This window comes from Antechinus flavipes, chromosome 1 (assembly GCF_016432865.1).
Source record: "Antechinus flavipes isolate AdamAnt ecotype Samford, QLD, Australia chromosome 1, AdamAnt_v2, whole genome shotgun sequence".
Classification (NCBI taxonomy): Eukaryota; Metazoa; Chordata; class Mammalia; order Dasyuromorphia; family Dasyuridae; genus Antechinus; species Antechinus flavipes.
In genome coordinates, this window is record NC_067398.1 from 71,952,118 (window position 1) to 71,972,496 (window position 20,379).

General features: G+C 30.7%; 1 protein-coding gene across 2 annotated transcripts in view; it reads left to right on the forward strand.

Annotated features, from left to right (window-relative positions):
- Window positions 1–20,379, forward strand: part of ZPBP (zona pellucida binding protein) — a 116,271-nt gene that overhangs the window by 36,693 nt on the left and 59,199 nt on the right. For both annotated transcript variants that reach the window (XM_051984353.1, XM_051984361.1), the window contains one exon: window positions 14,194–14,273. In XM_051984353.1, the coding sequence (XP_051840313.1) occupies window positions 14,194–14,273 (80 nt within the window). The remainder of the gene's footprint in view (window positions 1–14,193; window positions 14,274–20,379) is intronic.

Here is a 20,379-nt window from a genome sequence, read left to right on the forward strand (position 1 = left end):
AGCAGGACGTGACCTTCGACTTGTCAACAATTTATGTCAAATCAGGCAGTATTTTTTATTAAGTCCTACTCTGTGCTAGGAACTGTGCTAAGTGTTGGGGGTTACAAAAATGTTAAAAATGGTCCCTTTCCCTTAAATTCAAACTCTAATTGGTGGGGGGAGACAACATAAAAAACAACAATATATAGATAAGCCATATGGAGTAAATTGAAGGTAATCTTAGAAGGAAGGAAGTAACATTGAGTAGACCTGGGAAAAAACTTCTTAAAGAAGCAATGACAGATGGCCATTGAAAAAGCATGAAATCAGCAGAGTATTGTGTGCAATGGGACATAGAGGAGGCTACTGTCATCAAATTGTAGAGTTTGTGGAGTGGGGTTAGAGAGCAGGGAATAAAGCATAAGAACACAGAATAGGTGGTAAGGAGCTTTAAAAGCCAAGTAGGCTTTTATATTTGATCTTGGAAGTGACAGAGAGCCAGTAGGATTGATTGAATAAGAGCTGACTTGGTCACACCTACAGTTTATGAAGATCACTTTGGCAGTTGAATGGAAATGACATGGTATAGGGATATACTTGAGACAGAGAGACTAATGAGAAGACTCATACAATAGTACAGCATGAGGTGATATGACTTGCCCTAGAGTGGGGACCATTTCAGAGGAGAAAAAGCCACATATATGAGAGATGTAGCAGAGGTACAAACCTCATTTGACAAATGAGGAGATTGAGTCCCAGATGGGTTAAATGAATTGCTAGAGTCATATAGGTGATAAAGGAGAAAGACAGGATTATGCAATCATTATAGAATCCCAGAATTTCAGAACTGAAAATTCTTAGTTAAAAAACTAAGTTGTTTTTTAATTCAATCTGTACTTGAAAAAGAATAGCTACTAAAAATGTCTGACAACTCCAGCCTCTATTTAGAGATCTCCAATGAGGAGGAAACCATCATCTTTTGAGGCAACACAATGCGCTTTCAAAAACGTGTGAGTGCATTTTTCCTTATGTCATGTCTAAATATGTGCCATTTTCACTTTTGCTTACTGTTTCTTTTTCTGCCTCCTAAGTACAAGCAAATTAAATCATCGAATAGTTCTTCTATAGTGTATAGCCCATCTGAAATTCAAAGATTGCCAGTATAACTTTCCCTCTTTTTTCCTTATTAAAAATATCTACTTCTTCCATGAACTCTTCATTTTTTAGGTTGTCCTTCTCTGCATGTTCTTTGGCCTATCATCCTTCGCAAAATGTGGTCCCAGAGTGATACACAGTGCTATATATGTCCTCTTCAAAGGGCACAATACAATGGATGATCACTCCTTTATTTCTGAAAATTTCTTTAAGAATGAAGAATTCTGCTTTCTTTCTTTTGTTAGTTACCAACCTAACCCATCTTTTAATACTCCTATCCAAAATAGCTTACAATTTTTGGACATTTTTTAAAATTAAAGCTTTTTATTTTCAAAACATATGCATTTTTCAACATTAACCCTTGCCAAACCTTGTGTTCCAATTCCCCCCTCCTTTCTTCACTCCTTCCCCTAGATGTCAAGAAATCCAATATAGAACATCTTTTTTTGTTGTTATTAACTTTGCTTGCCTTTTTTAATTCACTCTGAACTCTAACATTCTTGACATTTTAACCATATCAGTATCAAATTTTTATAGTAACCATTTGTTAAACTATTGCAGGGAACATCTTCTATACATGTCTTTTTTGGCTTTTTTTTTTTGTTTAACTTTTTAAATTAATATTTTTCCCAGTTGTATGTAAAAACATTTTTTAACATTTGTTCTTAAATTTTTTTTTGTGTTCAAAATTCTCTTCTGACCCTCCCTGAAAATGTAAGCAATTTTATATTAATTCAATATGTTCAAACTTGTAAAACATATTTTCATATAAATTATGTTGTGAGAGAAAACACAGGCCACAAAACCCCCCACAAAAAGTGAAGAAAAAATAGTATGCTTCAATCTACATTCAGAATCCATAGGTTCTTCCTCTGGAGGTGTATGACATTTTTTATTTTGAGTTCTTTGTAATTGTCTTGGATCATTGTATTGCTAAGAAGAGCTAAGTGGTTTACAATGAACATATCGTACAATATTGCTGTTACTGTGTTAAAAAAGATTTTGGTTTTTCTCACTTCACTTTGCATCAATTTATATAAATCATCCCAGGTTTTTCTGAAATCAACTGCTTATCATTTATTATAACACAATAGTATTCTATTCCAATCATATCCCATAACTTGTTCAGTCATCCTCAAATTGATAAATTTTCAATTATTTGCCATAATAAAAAAGCTGCTATAAATAATTTATACATTTAAATCCCCTTGGTTTTTCTTTTTAAATCTCTTTGGAATAGAGGCAGCTAGATGGCAAAATAGATAGGTTTCCACACCCAGGAGTAAGGAAGATTTATTTTTCTGAGTTCAGATCTCATATTATCCAGTCTGATTGGTGTGGGGTGATACCTCAGACTTGTTTTAATTTGAATTTCTCTAATCAATAGTAATTTAGAGCTTTTTTTTTCAACTGACGAGATAGATTTGATTTCTTCTTATAAAAACTGCCTCTTCTAATCTTTTGATCATTTAGCAACTGGCAGTGACTCATCTGCTTATCCTCATTTTCTATATTTTTGAAAAATGAGGCTTGCATGAGTCTCTGAGATCAAACTTGCTGTAAAATTCCCCATGTCCCAGTTTTCTGCTTTCCTTTTAACATTGACTGCCTTAGTTTTGTTGTTGGTGTAAATCCTTTTAATTTAATGTAAAAAAAAATTTATTTTATATCCTATAATGCTCTCTGTCTCTTGTTTATCATAAATCCTTCCTTATTTTTAAACTATTCTATGCTATTCTAAATTGCTTATGGTATCATCCTTTATGTCTAATTCAGGTGCCATTTTGACTTTATCTTGGAATAGGGTGTGAAATGTTGGTCTGTACCTAGTTTGTATGTACCTAGTCAAATTACTTTCCATTTTTCTTAGCAGAACTCACGTCATGAGTTCTTATCCCCAAAGTTGGGATCTTTGCATTTCTCAAACAATATATTACTATGGACATTAGCTACTGTGTATTGTTTGCACAGTCCGTTCCACTGATTCACATCTCTTATCTTTTAGCCAATAACATTTTGATCGATAATTATCACTTTATAATATAGTTTGATATATGGTACAGCTAGGCCACCTTCCTTTATGGTTTTGTTTTCCTTCAATTCATTTTTTATTTTTGATCTTTTGTTCTTCTAGATGAATTGCATTATTTTCCTAGCTCTATAAATTTTTTTGATAGTTTTACTGGGATGGCACTATGTAAGTAATTTAAATGTATTTAAACATAAGTAAATTGCATTTTGTAGAATTATTGTTTTTATTATGTTGGCTTAACCTACCTGTGAACAATTAATATTTTTTTCCAATTGTTCAGATCTGACTTTATATGAAAGATATTTTTAAACTATTTTCAAGTAATTTCTGGGTTTGTCTTGCAAGCAGATTCATAAGTAGTTTATATTGTCTCCAGCTATTTTAATTGGGATTTTTCTCTCTATCTCTTGCTGTTGCTGTTTTTTGTTTTTTGGGTTTTTTTTTGGTAATATATAGTAATGCTGATGATTTATCTGAGTCTATTTTATATTCTGCTACTCTATTAAAGTTATTAATTATTTCAAGTAGGTTTTTGGTTGATTCCCTACATTACCAACTATTATACCAACATACCATTTGAATAATAGTATGATTTCTTCATTGCCAATTCCAGTTTCTTCAATTTCCTTTTCTTCTCTTATTAAGATAGCTATCATTTTTAGTACAAATTTGATTAATGGTGATGAAAGTGGGCATCTTTGCTTCACCCTGACCTTATTGAGAATGCTTTCAGCTTATCCTCATTACATATAATGCTTGATGATGATTTTAGACAAATATTATTTAGCACTTTAATGAAAGCTCAATTTATTCTTATGATTTCTAGTGTTTTTAAAATAGGAATGAATGTTTATTTTGTCAAAAACTTTTTCTGCATCTATTGAGATGATCATATAATTTTTGTTAATTTTGTTATTGATATGGTCAATTATGCTGATAGTTTTACTAATATTGAACCAGCTCTGCATTCCTTTATAAATTCTACCTGGTCATTTTACTGCATTCTTCTCCCTACTATTTTTTTCAACTTTTTGACTTTGGAGAATTAGAATTAGAAAATAAGATAATTTTTGCATATGAGAATTAGAGAAATTGGTCTATAATTTTCTTTCTCTGTTTTTGTTGCTCCTAGTTTAGGCATCAGCATCATATCATAAAAGGGATTTGGTAAAATGCCTTCTTTGCCTATTTTTTTCTGAATAGTTTATATAGTATTAGAATTACTTGTTTCTTATATATTTTAATAGAAATTACTTGTGAATTCATCTAGTCCTGGGTTTTTTTCCTTAAGGAGCTCATTGATGGCTGGTTTGTTTTCTTTTTGTAAGATGGGATTACTTGAGTAATCTTTAATCTGGAAAAATTATATATTAAAATACTTATCCATTTCATGTTATGATCATATTTATTGGCACATAATCAGACAGAATAGTTCTTAATATTTGCTTTAATTTCTTCTCCATGGATACAAATTATCCTTTTTCATTTTTGATACTGATAATTTAATTTCCTTTTGTTTTAATCAAATTAACCAATGATTTATCTATTTTATTGTTTTTTTTTTCTCCAATAAAACTGGCTTCTAAATTTCTTATTAGTTTAGTGGTTTTCTTTCAATTTTATTTATCTCTCTCTGTTTTTTAGAATTTCCAATTTGGTGTTTAAGTGAAGATTTTTAATTAGTTTTTTTTTTTTTAAGTTATGTACCCAATTCATTGCTCAGCTCTTTCTTTATTTTATTGATATAAGCATTTAGGTATATCAGTTTTTCTTTAAGTACAGCTTTCGTGGATCCCCAAAATTTTGTTATGTTATTTCATTGTAATTTTCTTGAATGAAATAATTGTTTCTAGGATATTTTTCTTTGATACATGCATTCTTTAGGATTATATTACTTAGTTTCCAATTAATTTTAATCTATTTTTCTGTGGCCATTTATTAAATATAACTTCATTGCTTTACGATCTTAAAAGGATGCATTTAATATTTCTACTTTTAGAAATGTGAGGTTTTTAATGCCCTAATAAATATATGGTCAGTTTTTGTGTAGGTGCCACCACTGAGAAAGAAGTTTATTCTTTCTGTTTACATTCATTTTTCTTCAGAATTCTATCTTTTCCAAAATTCTATTCATCTCTTTAATTTTTTTCTTATTTTTTTTTATTAGATTTACCTAGTTTTTAAAAGAGAAAGTTGAGCTCTTCCATTTGTATAGTTTTACTGTCTGTTTCATTCTGTAACTTATTTAACTTTTCCTTTAAAAATTTGGATGCTATATCATTTGGTGCTGATCTGTGGCCTAGCTTCTTAAACTTTGGTTTGTGACCCCATATGGAATTTCATAACTGAATATGGAGGTCACAAAATTATGATTTATCATTAGCAAATTTTTGATTTATATACCTGTTTTATATATCTACATACCTGAGATCATTTAAAAATTACTTGAGTAAAAAGAGATCACAAGTGGAAAAAGTTTAAGAAGCCTTGGTGCATGATACCTTTTAAAATAAAGTTTTTTTGCTTATCTATTTTAATTAGATGTTTTTTGCACTTGTTTTGTCTGAGATCATTATTTTTATCTATTTTTTTTTACTTCAGCTGAAACATAATAGTTTCTTTTCCATCTTATTCTTTATTCTCTTATCTTTATTCTGTGTACGTCTCTGTCTTCAAGTGTGTTTCTATAAATGATATATTTTAGGATCTTGTTTTTTAATCCATTCTGCTCTCTATTTCTGGTTTATGGATATGTTCATCCAATTCATATTCACAATTTTGTTTATTAACTGTGTATTTCTTTCCATTATATTTCCTTCAGATTATCCTTATCTGTCTGCTTTCACTTTGTCCCTCCATAAAAGTATTTGCTTCCAACCACTACCTCCCCCAATATTTTCTCTCCATTAGCATCCCCTCTCTTCATTTACTTGCCTCATCTCCTACTTCTTTGCAGTATGAGATATATCCAGCTGAGTGTGCATGTTAGTCCATCTTTCAGCCAATTCTGATGAAAGTAAAGTTCAAGCTTTGCCAGCTATCCTACCTCCATTTTTCCTTTTATTATAAAAACTCTGTCATACCTCTTTAATGTGTAATAATGTATCCTATTCTATTCTCCCTTACCCCTTCTCCAATGGCATCCTTCTTTTTCATCCTTTAATTAGTTTTAGATGTTATCTCATCATAGTCAATTCACACCTGCCCTTTATGCATACTAGTAATAATAAAGTTCTTAGAAGTTACAAGTTTCATTTTCTAATGCAGGAATATAAACAGTTTAATTTTCTTGAATCCCTTATGATTTTTCTTTCCGGCTTGCCTTTTTAATGCTTCTTTTGAGTTTTGTATTTGAAAATCAGATTTTTCTTTTTAGCTTTATTCTTTTCATCAGGAATGCTTAAAAGTTCTCCATTTTATTAAATATTCATTTTTCCCTTAGACGGATTATACTCAGTGTTGCTGGTTATGTAATTCTTTTAATCCTAGTTTCTTTGCCTTCTTGAATATTATATTCTAAATCCTTTGATCCTTTAATGAAGTAACTGCTAGATTCTGTTATTTTAAATGTGATTCCATGACATTTGAATTGTATTTTTTTTCCTTGGCTGCTTGTAGTATCTTCTCCTTAACTGGGAAGCTCTGGAATTTGGTTATAGTATTTTTGGGAATTTTCATTTTGCCCTTGCTTTCAGGTGGTGATCAGTGAATTCTTTTAATTTTGATTTTATCTACTGATTCTAGGATATTAGAACAATTTTCTTTGATAATTTCTTGAAATATGGTGTCCATGCTCTTTTTTATGATCATGGCTTTCAGGTAGTCCAGTGATTCTTAAATTATCCCTCCTGTATCTATTTTCCAGGTAATTTTGTTTTTCCAATGAAATATTTCAGATTTTCTCCTCCACAGTTTTTTTGATTTTTGTTTTATTGTTTTTTGATATCTCAAGCAATCATTAGCTTCCATTTGAGCAGAACTGATTTTGAAGGAATTATTTCTTCAGTGAACTTTTGTGCCTTTCTTTCTATATGGCCAATTCTATTTTTTAAGGATTGTTTTCTAATTTTTGTACATATTTTCCCATTTTTTTTTAGATTTTTTTTTTAAAAACCAAGAAGCTGTTCACTCTTTTTTCCATGATTCTCTTCATTTTGCATAATTTGTTTTCCCAATTTTTTTATGTCTCTGATTTTTAAAATTCTTTTTAGGGTCTTCTATTAAATCAATTTTGGGGCCTGAGTCCAGTTTGCATTTTTTCAGGTTTTGCATGTGACATATTTGACATTATTGTCTTCTTCTGAGTTTATATTTTGATGTTTCCTGTCATCATAGAAATTTTATATGGTAAGGTACTTTTCTGGTGCTTACTCATTTTTTCCAAACTATTTCTTCACCTCTAATTTGATATTAAAATTAAATTCTGTTCTCAGGGTTGAAGGGGCACTGTCTCAAGCCTCCAATTTTTTGATATTGTTTTCAGACCTTGTTTTGGGATTTTGTAGGTTTTTAATTATTCCAAGGGAGTATGATCTAAGGAGAGGTGCTGTCACTGACTTTCTGGTCTGTGGGATGGCCTGTGAGCAATTTCAAGTATTCTTTTCCACCTTGAAACTATGACCATGGTCTTTAATCTCCTGTAGCTATGAGCTCTGGTGTCATAGTTCCCATCACTCTAGGGCCGAAGTCTGAGTCTGTATGCAGATTTCTGCATGGGCAATGCAGAGGCTTCTGACTTGAGTACCAGAAAGGGTCCCCTATAATCTCTTTTTTGATAGTTGTTCAACCTCTTTATTTTCTGTAGACCAGAAGCTCCAGAAGTCACTGTCACCCAATTAATTGTCCCTAAATCCTGCTCCTGACTTGCTCAGGATGGTCTTGCTGTTAACTTGCTTGCCAGTATGTACTAGGGCTGGCTTGCCAATGGGAAGGCTGCTGCTAGCTTGCTAAAGCATGGATTTTTTTGGTCTATACTCTACTCTTAACTCAGTAAGATAAACCTTTCCTGTTTACTTTCTAAGTTGTCTTGGATTAGAAAATTGTTTTGTCCTCTCCTTTTGTTGCTACTCTAGAATTTGTTTTGAGGCATTATTTTAAAGTTTTTTGGAGAGGAATTTGAGAGAACTCAAGGAAGTCCCTTTATTCTGCCATCTTAACTTCAACCCCTGTGCGTGTCTTTTATTATAAAAATAAGTCAAGATACTTCTTAGAGGAGATCTACCAATTGGTAAATGTGTCCACATTGATCTTTTAACAATTTCTTTTTTCATCTTGTCGGATTATTTTTTTTGAGTCTTCAGAACATAATACATATAACCTGGAGTAATTTCCCCTATATGATTTTAAGCCAAAGACTTAAATTCTTCTTTCTGTGAATTCTTTGAAATTTTCTCTCCTCAAAACACAGGCACATGCCAAATCCTTTTTACCCCCAATTCTAAGATGGAATAGTCACATTACTGCAGAGTTTCTGATGATTTGCTTTCTAGAAACCATTTCCTTCTTTGTGACAATCTCATTCAGAATGGAATTTCTCTTGGTTGGTTTCTCCAACTTTTGAACAAGGCAATGATCCTTTAGATATGGTAACCCTTACTCCTACTTTTGGCAGAGAATTCCAGCAAGCATCTGGATAATTAAGATCCCCACCCATCAAGACTGTATCATCTCTGTGGGCTAGTCTTTTGATGTATTTCCCAACCTTCCCATCTCCTCCTTTTGTCTTTTCAGGTGACCTGTCATTGGTTAAAAATAAAATGTTTTTCTTTTGATTGATGTCTATTCAGATTCTTTCTACCATACTTTGCCCTTTTCTCTCTGTCTCTGCTTTTGCTTGCATGGATATATTTTCTTAATATATCACATTTTCCATCCTTTTACCTTTTCTGTTTCTATAAACATTATGTTCACCAGAGCCATATCCTGATCATGAGTCTACCAAGTTTTAGTGATATCTTTGAAGTCATTTTTTTTTCCTAATTTATCAGGGTTGTTGTTTATCATATGTGCATTTTTACATAGATTTTTTTGAGACTAAGTTATTTTCTTGTGCACTTCTGGGTATTTCAACTGCTATTCCTTTTTTCTATATTATCACTATTTTCTATGATTTCTAGCTTTTGATTTTATGTAGGGCAATTTCTTTTGTAATTGGTTAAACCATTTTTAAATTATATTTTCAGTTCTTGAAGCCCTAGTTGCCTCTAAAAAACTTAAGTCATTGGTTCTGAAAGAACCAAAAGATGTGATTGCTGAAAAACTGACAGTAATATTTGATGGGTTATGGAAAATGAGAGTGTGGTACTATAGGACTGAAAGACTAATTTTCTAATTTTCAAAAAAAGAAAGATTCACACTTACAAATTATAATCCAATGAACTTGAATTCTATATCAAGGAAAATTCTAGAATAAATTTAACATATGATTGGTGAACATTTAGAAAAGTACTTCAAATGGTAATTACTTTTTTTGGAGGCAAATTGGGGTTAAATGACTTGCCTAGGATCATATAGCTAGTAAATCCTGAACCACCTAGCTGTCCCAGATTTAAATGCTACTTACAAAGAGTTAGCTTGGCTTTATAAAAACAAAACAAAACTGAAAAACAGGTCATATCAGACTAATTTTATTTCCCTTAAAATTTTTTAAATTGAAAAACAATATATTTACTCTTATATCTATATTCCCCACCCCTTTGGAAAATCAAAACAAAATCCTCACAACACATATGAATAGTCAAACAAACACAATTTCTCCTATTAACTACTTAGTGTCATCACCCTCTCACTGGAAAGGTGGGTAGCATATTGTATCATGAGCCCAATGGCATGGTTGGTCATGTATATTGATCAGAATTCTTAAGTATTTTAAAATATTTGTCTTTACAGTGTTGTTGTTATGTAAATTGTTCTCCTGATTCTCTTTACTTTGTGTCAGCTTGTATAAATCTCTCCACATTTTTCTGATACCATCTCCTTCATTTTCCTTACAGCACAATACTATTACCTTTTATTCATATTTCCCATTGATGGTCCCCCACTTAGGTTCTGGCTCTTCATTTCCATACAAAAGAGTTGCTTTAAATATTTTTGTATATAGTGATTCTTTTTCCCTTTCTTTGATTTCTTGCAATTTAGACTTGAGTGGTATTCATGTATTAAAGGATACATCTAGTTTCATAACTTTTGGTATTACAGTTCTATATTGCTTCCCAGAATGTCTGGACCAATTCACAACTCCATCAGCAGTATATTAATACATGTTTTTTCCTCCCATAGTCCCTTCAGTATTTGTCATTTTTCCTTTTTATCAATCTTGCCTGGTGACTACGAGGTAAAACTTCAGATTTGTTTTAATATGGATTTTTCTATTAGTTATTTAGATACTTTTTCATATAACTAAAATTAGTATATATTTCTTACTTTGAATCTTACCTTTTCATAATCTTTGACATTTATCAATTAGGGAATGAATTTCATTTTTATAAATTTGAATCAGTTCCCTATATATCCCAGTTACCTGCTATTCTTCTAATTTAAGCTGCATTAGTTTTGTTTATACAAAATCCATTTAATTTTATATAATCAATAGAGTCCATTTTATCTCCTGTGACCTTTTCTTTGGCCATAAATTCTTTTCCTGTCTATAGGCCTAAAAGGTAATTTATTCATGTATCCTCCAATTTTTTTAATGTCATCCTTTCTGTCTAAGTAACATACCCACTTAGAACTTACCTTGGTATACGGCTTGAAATGTTGGTGTATATCTAATTTCTGCAAGATTTTCTTTGTAATTTTCTCAACGGACTTTGTGGAATAATGGATTCTTACTCCAACACCTGGAATATTTGGATTTCTCAGATTCTAGGTTATTGTTCTCTTTTCCTTCTATATTTGTATACCTAATATAATATATTGAGCTAACTGGTGGTATAATGGATAAAATGCTGAGACTAGAGTCAGAAAAACTTCAATTCATATATGGCCACAGACACTTATTAGATGTGGGGTCCTGGGCAAGTCATTTAACCTCTGTTTGCCTCAGTTTCCTTAATCGTATAATGAGGAAAATAACAATGCGTGCCTTTCAGGGTGGTTATGAAGATCAAATTAGATGATATTTGTGAAAAATGCTTAGCACAGTGCCTGCCATATAGTAAATACTATATGAATGTGTCATTCCCCAATAACATCACTAAAAAACTATTTTAATTTTTTTGAATTACATGGGAAAATAATTTTTTTTTGTAAATATTTTATTCATTTTAAACTTAAATGCAAAATGTGAAAAGAAAAAAAAACATTGCCATGTACACAGGCAGAACATGAGAGGATTCAAGATAAAACAATACTTTCCATTGCAAGAAAACCTATAAAAACAAAAATGATTTTAATAATGATTTTTTAAATTGAATTCCAAATTCTTTTTCTCCTTCCAATTCTTACCCATTCCTGAGAAGACAAGCAATTTGACATAGGTTATATATATGTAGTCATGCAAAACATTTCCATATTGGCTTTGTTATGAAAGAAAATATAGACCAAAAGAATCCACCTCCAAATTTAACAAAATAAAGTTTAAAAAATATGCTTCAATCTGCATTCATACTCCACCATGAGCAACTTTTTTTTCTGAACCACTACAAATCATTTTGATGATTACTGCTTCATATTGCAGTTTCTGAGCCTCATTTCCTTTTTTTGGGTTGGGTTACTAAATTAGTAAAAGAAAAGAATAATGTATATTTAGTTTATCCTTTGTAAGATATGTATCATCATGTAAGCTGTGTTTACATTGGCTTAACATTTGTAACCCAAGGGTAGAATGGATTTATAGTTCTGTCCCACTTCGACAGAGAAGCAAGGATCATACCTACATGGTAATTGGGAAAAGGAACAGACAAGTTCTGGGATAGCTGAGGATGTGCAATCTTCTCTTCTTCTAGTGGCATATTGACTTAGAAATATAACTTCTTAACACCCCCTAACATCTTTGGTTTAAGGAATATATTCTAAGATTAGATTAAAACACACACACACACACACACACACACACACACACACACACACCCCTAATTCTTTTAAGGGTAAGGGTATCTATTAATTTAAATTCACTGGCTTAACTCCTCCCTATCAAACTTATAGAAAAGACAATCACAAATAGCCAATACCATGTAAATTGATTAAACTAAGCAAAATAGCAAACAGACTATTGGAGTTACATAGCTCATATACCAAAGATTAGACAAATGTTCTCAAGATAGAATCAATATGAAAAAGTAACAGCAAGTATAGCTTAATATTTCCATCATACTTTCTTCACAAAAACCTAGAAAAAAAATCAGACTAAATGTTGATAGGGAAATCTAAAGAAAAAGACACAGTGAATCATGTTTCCAGCCCAAATTAGCTTAGAGAGACAGAGCGCTGTCCAGGCGTGTGCTAGACATAAAGTATTCTAGTACCCCAGGACTAAGACTGGAAGCAAATATTAGGATAGGAAGTGATTCCAGGGGATCACTGAAGCGGGGTACAGGAAGTAAGAAATGCCATTTGGTAGCTCTATCACCCACTATCCAGTTCTTGGTTACAGATCCAAGGTTGACTGAAGAAGGTATATATACTTAGAGTCCTGGCAGTAGCAGGACTATACTGAAGAAGGAATAAGTATAGAAAAGCAAATATTATAGCTGTGTGGTTTTCTGATCTTGGGAGCAGAACAGAGACTCATTTTTAGTCTTCAGTTTAAGCTAACGATCAGGGCAGGAATCTCAATCTTGACATTTATGTGGCCTGTTTTCCCTGAATAGGCTTTATAGGGAAATAGGCAGAAGGAAAATACTAAGGCAAATATTACCATATGTCAGAAATATATCATATAAACCTCCTGAAGGAATCTTTAGCATTTGGTTTATACTATAGTAGTTTACATGAGTTTATGTATTCACTTTTAGATATTTTAGACCTTTTATGATTACCAAGTATGGTAACAGTTATGGAACTTCTCTTTTTGTTTTCACTTTTTGGAACCATTTTTGTAGGTTTTTTTTTTGGTCATACTTTCTATATTCTGGCTTCCTAGTAGTTTTAACTTAAAGTAATATTTCCTTGTGATTCTTTTAAGAAATTATTAATTATGAATATTAATGTATTAATGTTAAGAACTCAATATATTTTTTTTGTTGACTGATTAACCTACCAGGTTCCAAACTGAAGTTCAATTAGTAAGAACTGTTAGAAAATAATTTTGTTACCTGAGAGAGATTTTCTTGTAATTGATTTTTATAAGGTCTTTACAGGAAGAATAGACTTGAGCAATAATCCTGTGAAATTGTTTAATGAAGATAACCAATCCACATGAAATTGACATTCATGTTTAACAGTAGAGTTTTTTGGAACCTAAATTATTTTCATAATTTAAGTCAAAATTTGATTTTTTATGTTTTGGCATAGTGGATGCTGACTGAAAAATCTAAAAGATAAACATGACTATGGCAGATGTAAGCATGAAGAAAAAAATTCTTAAGTGAAACCTCTAAAGAAAAATCCATTTACATGCAGCAGAATAGGCCAAACAATTGTTCTGTAAAAATGAATTAAATTGCTATTAGGAAACAAGTGGATCTTTACAGATCCGAAAGGAAGTTAATAAAACAATTTCATAAAGGAAATGGGAAGCAGAAACTTGAAACATTTTGTAAGATTAAATCTGAAAATCCTGTATTTAAGGAAAGAAGTTTTTCTCTTGCATCTGAATTATTCAAATCAGCAGCTTGTTACAAGCAATTCACACTCTGAAGTTGATTAATTTTTAAATGTATTTAATTTGAGTAGTCTAACATTTCTCTCAAAATTCCTGATTATGCTTGTTCATGAAGGTAGTAATGTGGCAGTAGAACCTGTTATAGTTATCTTTGTTGTTAAGAAAGGACTTTGATAGGCCTGCTAAATTAAAAAAAAATGATGCCCTTTTAATGAATATTAGTAGTGGTTTTAGACCCTTGATATAATGTTACACATTCTTTCAGTTATCCCCATGGAAAATGGGACAAAAGGACCTGATGCATGCACAAATTCTCCTTGTGATCCTGTTGCCAGACTAAATAAGGTATGGTATGTGAAAAACAGATGTGTAATCCTGATATTAGAGACATGTATAACATCAAGAGTAGGCTTTTTGGGGGGTCATTAAACCGTTATAGGACATTTCGGGATATGTTATGTTTGTATGGAACTTTCCTGGCCCCCATACTGAAATCAATTCTTCATTTATAAATTCTTAAACAGCCGGGTTTTAGAAAAAAAAAATGGATGATATCCCTGACTGAACAGTCATTAGTTCCAAAAATACATTAGTTCCAAAAAAAATCAAGAGAGTAACTTAAAATACTCAAAATGACTTCTCTGGTAAAATCTATCATATCCTCAAACACCCAAAACTTGTTCAGTATTTATGGTAGTATTTTTTTTAAATTTGACTCTTAATGTATTTCTTCATGATTTCTCTATGGTATTCCAAGCAAAGAAAGCCTTAGCATTCTTCAGTCTTATACACTATCTCCCTAGTTCAATATTATGTAAAACCTTTAGGTGCTCCCATTCTCTCTTAACATTTCCCCTGGCCACTGTAGTTTAGTAGTGCCATTTTTTTTAGCATATGTCTTGAGAAAAAATATTACTAATTCAAAAGAAAGAGAAATAGGGAAGGTAACAAACAGTTCAATCTATGTGAAAAGAAACAATATTTTCATATTATTTTAAAATATCACACCTTCAAATTTTAGGTGCTAAATAAAACAATATAATGGTATCTAGCTAATATTACCTGTTATGTGAAATATGTCTAACATAACTCAGTGAGTAGGTAATTTCTTTTTATGACTCCTTCATTCTTTATCCTATGAAATGACTATGCATTCATTCATTTGATCCTTTTTTTTTATGTCTTTAGTTTACACGTGACCATTTGAATGAATGTTCCTAATTTTTCTGTCATATTACTAATATTTATCTTTCACTCTGTGAATAATCCAGAAAGAGCCTAAGAAAATCTAGATCACCAACAAGAGACAACAGAACAAAACAGAAAGAAGGAAAAAAAACCTATTTTTTTGTTGAAAATTCTCTTTTAGCTGTTTATAATAGCTGTCACTGATATAAAAATGTAATTTATATTTTGAGCTCAGTAATGGAATTTAAACAACAGAAAAACTGTTTTTCCCTCTATTTTAATAATTAAAATATGAACATCAGTAGAAAAGTACTGTTTTCTGCCTCCATTTCAGCTCTTGATGGATCTCTACTGGTCCCCTCTCATTTTTTTCTCAGTTACTTGAACTTTGTTACTTGCTGTAGTTTACTACTTTTTTATGTTATCTAAATATATCTACATATGTGTAATGTTTTATACATATGTTTTGATATATATATATATATATTTGTTATATGCATACAATGTTATATGAATGACACACACAGTAAAGCCTCAAATTTTAGGGCACTATATGAAATAATATAAATTTTAAAAAATTTAAATGTATCTTCAGTATGAAATCTTTATCACTTAAATGGATAAATAAAGTGATTTAAAATCTATAATTCTTACTATTCTGAGTTAAGAAAGATCATATACTATTTGTAAATGAAAGCATACTTAACTGTTTTGATTGTTGTAAATCTTTTCAAATGAATTATAGAGGTTTAAATCATTCCTTGGTTACTAAATATCATTTCTAGATAGTTATTTGTTCTACATAATTTTACAAAACATTTAATGAAAAATCAAGGGTAATTTAGAAATAGTAAATTGTGCCAATCTACTAAATGCTAAGCAGTTATTTTGGTGAATTTTAGGAATTGAGGAAGGATTATTGTTTTCTAGTAATACATTAATTGTACAAGGCATTTATTTGATTTTTCACTTTATTATGCATCAGTACTTTTTCATTTTGCCTTTTTATTTCATTTCATTTTTTTCATTTTATTATGCTTAAGTACTTTTCCCACTTTACTATATCACTAATCACAACATAAACAAAGACTTATCTTAGTCTTTTCACTTACGTGTATGGACTTTGATTTAGGTGAGAAAAATATCATCAACATCTTTAACAAATAGTTAAATATCCATTATGAGTATGGTCTTATACAAATTGTTCTGCCAAGAAGATCTGAAAACAGATGAGACAGTATTATCAAAATAGCAATGCAATGGAAAGACTGTCATAGACAGAAATCAAATGTTGGCTAGTTGTAAGTAACATTAACTATTACGCTACCCATCTAATATCAAAAGCTACAAGGATAAGTGAAAAACAATTAAGTGGTTGTAATGTTGTTGAATAAAAAACAGAAATTTTTTTTGTTAGCAGAATGTGTGCTTGTTTTCCTATGTTTAATTTTCCTTTTTTCATTAATTTTCTTGTATGTTAAAGTGGGAAAAGGAATCTTATAAAGGCAATAATAGCAATCAAAATGGTTTTTATTTTTCTTTTTAAAATAGTTCTTGAGAGGCAGGGTGAAAAAGCTTTTAAAAAACTTCTACTTCTCTTGTACCCTGAACTACTGGTAGCTTGAGGGTAGGACAAGGTTATTAGAGTATGATATAGAAGCTTTGGGGACAGTAGTTAATGGATGAATGGTGAATGAAAGGTGAATAAAAAGACAGAATTTTCTAGGATTTGATTATTAGTGTTCTCTGTTCAAAATGCTTTCTTTTTTGTTAGACAGAGTTGGCCATTATGTTATTTTCCCCCCACAATTTTTGAAAAAACATTTTTATTTAAAGTTTTGAGTTCTAAATTTTATCTTTCCCTTTCCCCTGACAGGGTAAGCAATCAGATATAGGTTCTATACATGCAGCTATGTATATTGGTCATTTTGTACAAGAAAACTCAAATAAAAGAATGAAAGTGAAAAATAGCATGTTTCTATCTGTATTCAATTAATATCAGTTCTTTCTCTGGAGTTGGGTAGTATGATTCATCATTAGTCCTTTGGGATTATCTTGGCTCATCTTGATGATAATAGCTAAATAATTCACATTTCTTCATAAAATAATATTGGTGTAACTCTGCACAACATTTTCCTGGTTCTGTTGACTTTACTGTGCATCAATTTATGTAAACCACTCCAAATTTTTCTGAAATTGTTCTTGTCATTTATTATAGCACAATAATATTCCATCACAATCATAAACCAAAGATTATTTGGTCATTTCCCAATTGATGGCCATCCCTTTGGCTCCCAATTTTTAGCCACTAAAAAAGAGCTGCCATATATATTTTTGTACAAATAGGTTTTTTTCCCTTCTCCCCCACCCCCACCCCCACATCTCCTTTCAATATTTATCATTTTTCTATTATATTAGCCACTGATAGGTGGGAAGTGGTACTTCAGAATTACTTTAATTTGCATTTCTTTGATGTATAGTCATTTAGAACATTTTTTCATATGATTATAGATCTTTGAAAACTGCCTTTTCAAATCCTTTGACCAGTTATCAAGTGGGGAATGACTTATATTTTTATAATTTTTTGATTGCATTGGTTTTGTTTGTGGAAGAACTTTTTAATTTCTATAATCAAAATGATCTCCTTTACATTTTGTAATATTTTCTACATCTGAAGTCCTAATTTTTTTCCTTATTCATAAATCATACTTTCTTAATTTGTTATAGTATCATTCTTTATGTTTAAATCATATATCCTTTTTGACCTTACTGGTAGTATATGGTGTGAGTTGGTAGTCTAGTTTCTGCCATACTGTTTCCTAATTTTTCCAGCAGTTTTTCTCAAATAATGAGTTTTTGTTTTAAAAGTTTGAATCTTTGGGTTTATCCCATACTGGATTGCTATGGTCATTTTCCATAATGTAATGTGTACCTAATCTATTTTACTGATCCACCATTCTGTTTCTTAGCTAATGCCAGATTGTTTTGATGATTAACACTTTGTAGGACAATTTGAGATCTGTAACTACACTTTATTTTTTCATTGATTCCCTTGATATTTTTGATTATCCTATCTCTGTAAATTTTTTTTGAAGTTTGATTAGCATGATATTGAATAAATTTATTTAATTTAGGTAGGATTGTAATTTTCATTATTTTGGCTTGAAATACCCATGAACAATTAATATTTTTCAAGTTGTTTTGATTTGACTTTATTTCTGTGAAAAGTGCTTTTTAGTTTTGTTCACATAGTTCCTGGGTTTGTGTTAACAAATAAAGAGTATTTTATATTGTCTACAGTTATTTGAAATGAAACTTTCCCTATCTTTTGCTGCTGAGCTTTGCTGGTAATGTATAAAAATGCTGATTATGTATGTGAGTTTAGTTTATATCTTGTGCTTTGCTAAAGTTATTTCAAATAATTAAAAATTTTTTTTTAGGATTTTCTAAATATAACATTTTATCACTTCCTTAACTTTTTTCTTGTTTATTTTTTAGTTAGATGTATTTAGTTCTGAGAGGAGAAAGTTGACATCTCCCACTAGTATAATTTGGAAATATAACTATTTCCAAAACTCATTCAAATTCTCCTTCAGAAATTAGATAATATACCATTTGGTGCATTTATATTTAGTATTGCAATACTTCATTTTTCTATGGTATCTTTTAGTAAGATGTAGTTTCTTTCGTTCTCTTTTATTAGATCTATTTTTGCTTTTGCTTTGTCTTAGATTTTAATTGCTATGTCTTCTTTCTTTTCTTAAACTGAAGTGTGATAGATTCTGCTCTAGCCCCTTATCTTTATTCTGTGTGTATCTCTCTACTTCAAATGTGTTTTGTTTTTGTTTTTGTTTTGTTTTGTTTTGTTTTTGGTAAACAATATTGTAGAATTCTGTTTTTTAATCCATTATGCTATCTTTTTTTTATTTTATGAGTGAGTTCATCACATTCACATTATATAGTGATGAAAACTGTGTATTTCCCTTTATGGAATTTTTCACTTGTTTATCTCCTTTCCCACTTGCCCTCATTTTCTCAAAAGTGATTTTCTTCTGATCACTACCTTTTGCAATATACCCTTTCTTTTATCAGTCCTCCCTTCCCTTCCATTATCTCCATCCCTTTTAATTCCTTCTAGGATAAGATAGATTTCTAAATGCAACTGAGTATATATATTACTCCCTCTTTGAGCAAATTTTGATGAGAGTAAACTTAAACTTTGACTGCCTGCTTCCATCTTTCCTCCATTATTATAGCTCTTTCATGCCTCTTTTATATAGGATAATTTACCCCATTCAATCTCTTCCTTCATCCTCCCAGTACAATTTTCTTTTTTACCCTTTTCAGTTTTTTTTTTTTGTTATTATCCCACCAAAGTCACCTTATATGTTCTCTGTTTATATATATTCCCCCTAATTGCTTTTATGATAATAAAGTTTTAAATACAAATATTATCTTGACATGTAGAAAAATAAACAATTTAACCTTAATGGATTTCTTATGTTCTTTCTTTCTTGTTTCTCTTTTTTCCTTTTTATCTTTCCCTTGAGTCTAGTATTTGAGGTCAGATTTTTTTTTATTCATCTCTGGTCTTTTAATCAGAAACACTTAAAAATCCTCTATTTTTAAAAATATTTCCATTTCCCCTTCTGAAAATTTTGCTGGGCAGTTGATTCATAGTTGTAATCCCAATTCCTTTGCCTCCAGTTTATCATTCTATTCCTTCCAGTTTTTTAATGTGGAAACTATCAAATTCTGTCTAATCCTGACTGTAACTCCATGTTATCTGCATTGTTTCTTTTAGGCATACTTTTCCTTGATCTGTAAGGTCTGCGATCTGGTTATGATTTTCCTGGGAGTTTTTATTTTAGTATCTCAGGCAATGAAATTCATTTCATTCAATTTCTCTTTTGCCCTTGGGTTTTAATATAATAAAATAGTTTGCTTTGATAATTACTTGAAAGATGTCCAGGTGTTTTTGTGGCTTTTTTTTTTTTTTTGATCATGGCTTTCAGGTAGTTCAATAATTCTTATATTTTCTCTCCTAGATCTATTTTCTAGGTCAGTTGTTTTTCCAATCAGAAATCTGATATTTTCTCTTATTTCTTTTTTTTTCTTTTTGTTTTGTTATATAGTATCATTAGTTTATCACATGTTTAATTCTAACTTTTTAAGAAATTTTTTTCTTCAGTTAGCTTTTGTACTTCCTTTTCCATTTGACCACTTCTACTTTTTGGAGACTTATTTTCCCCAGTGATTTTTT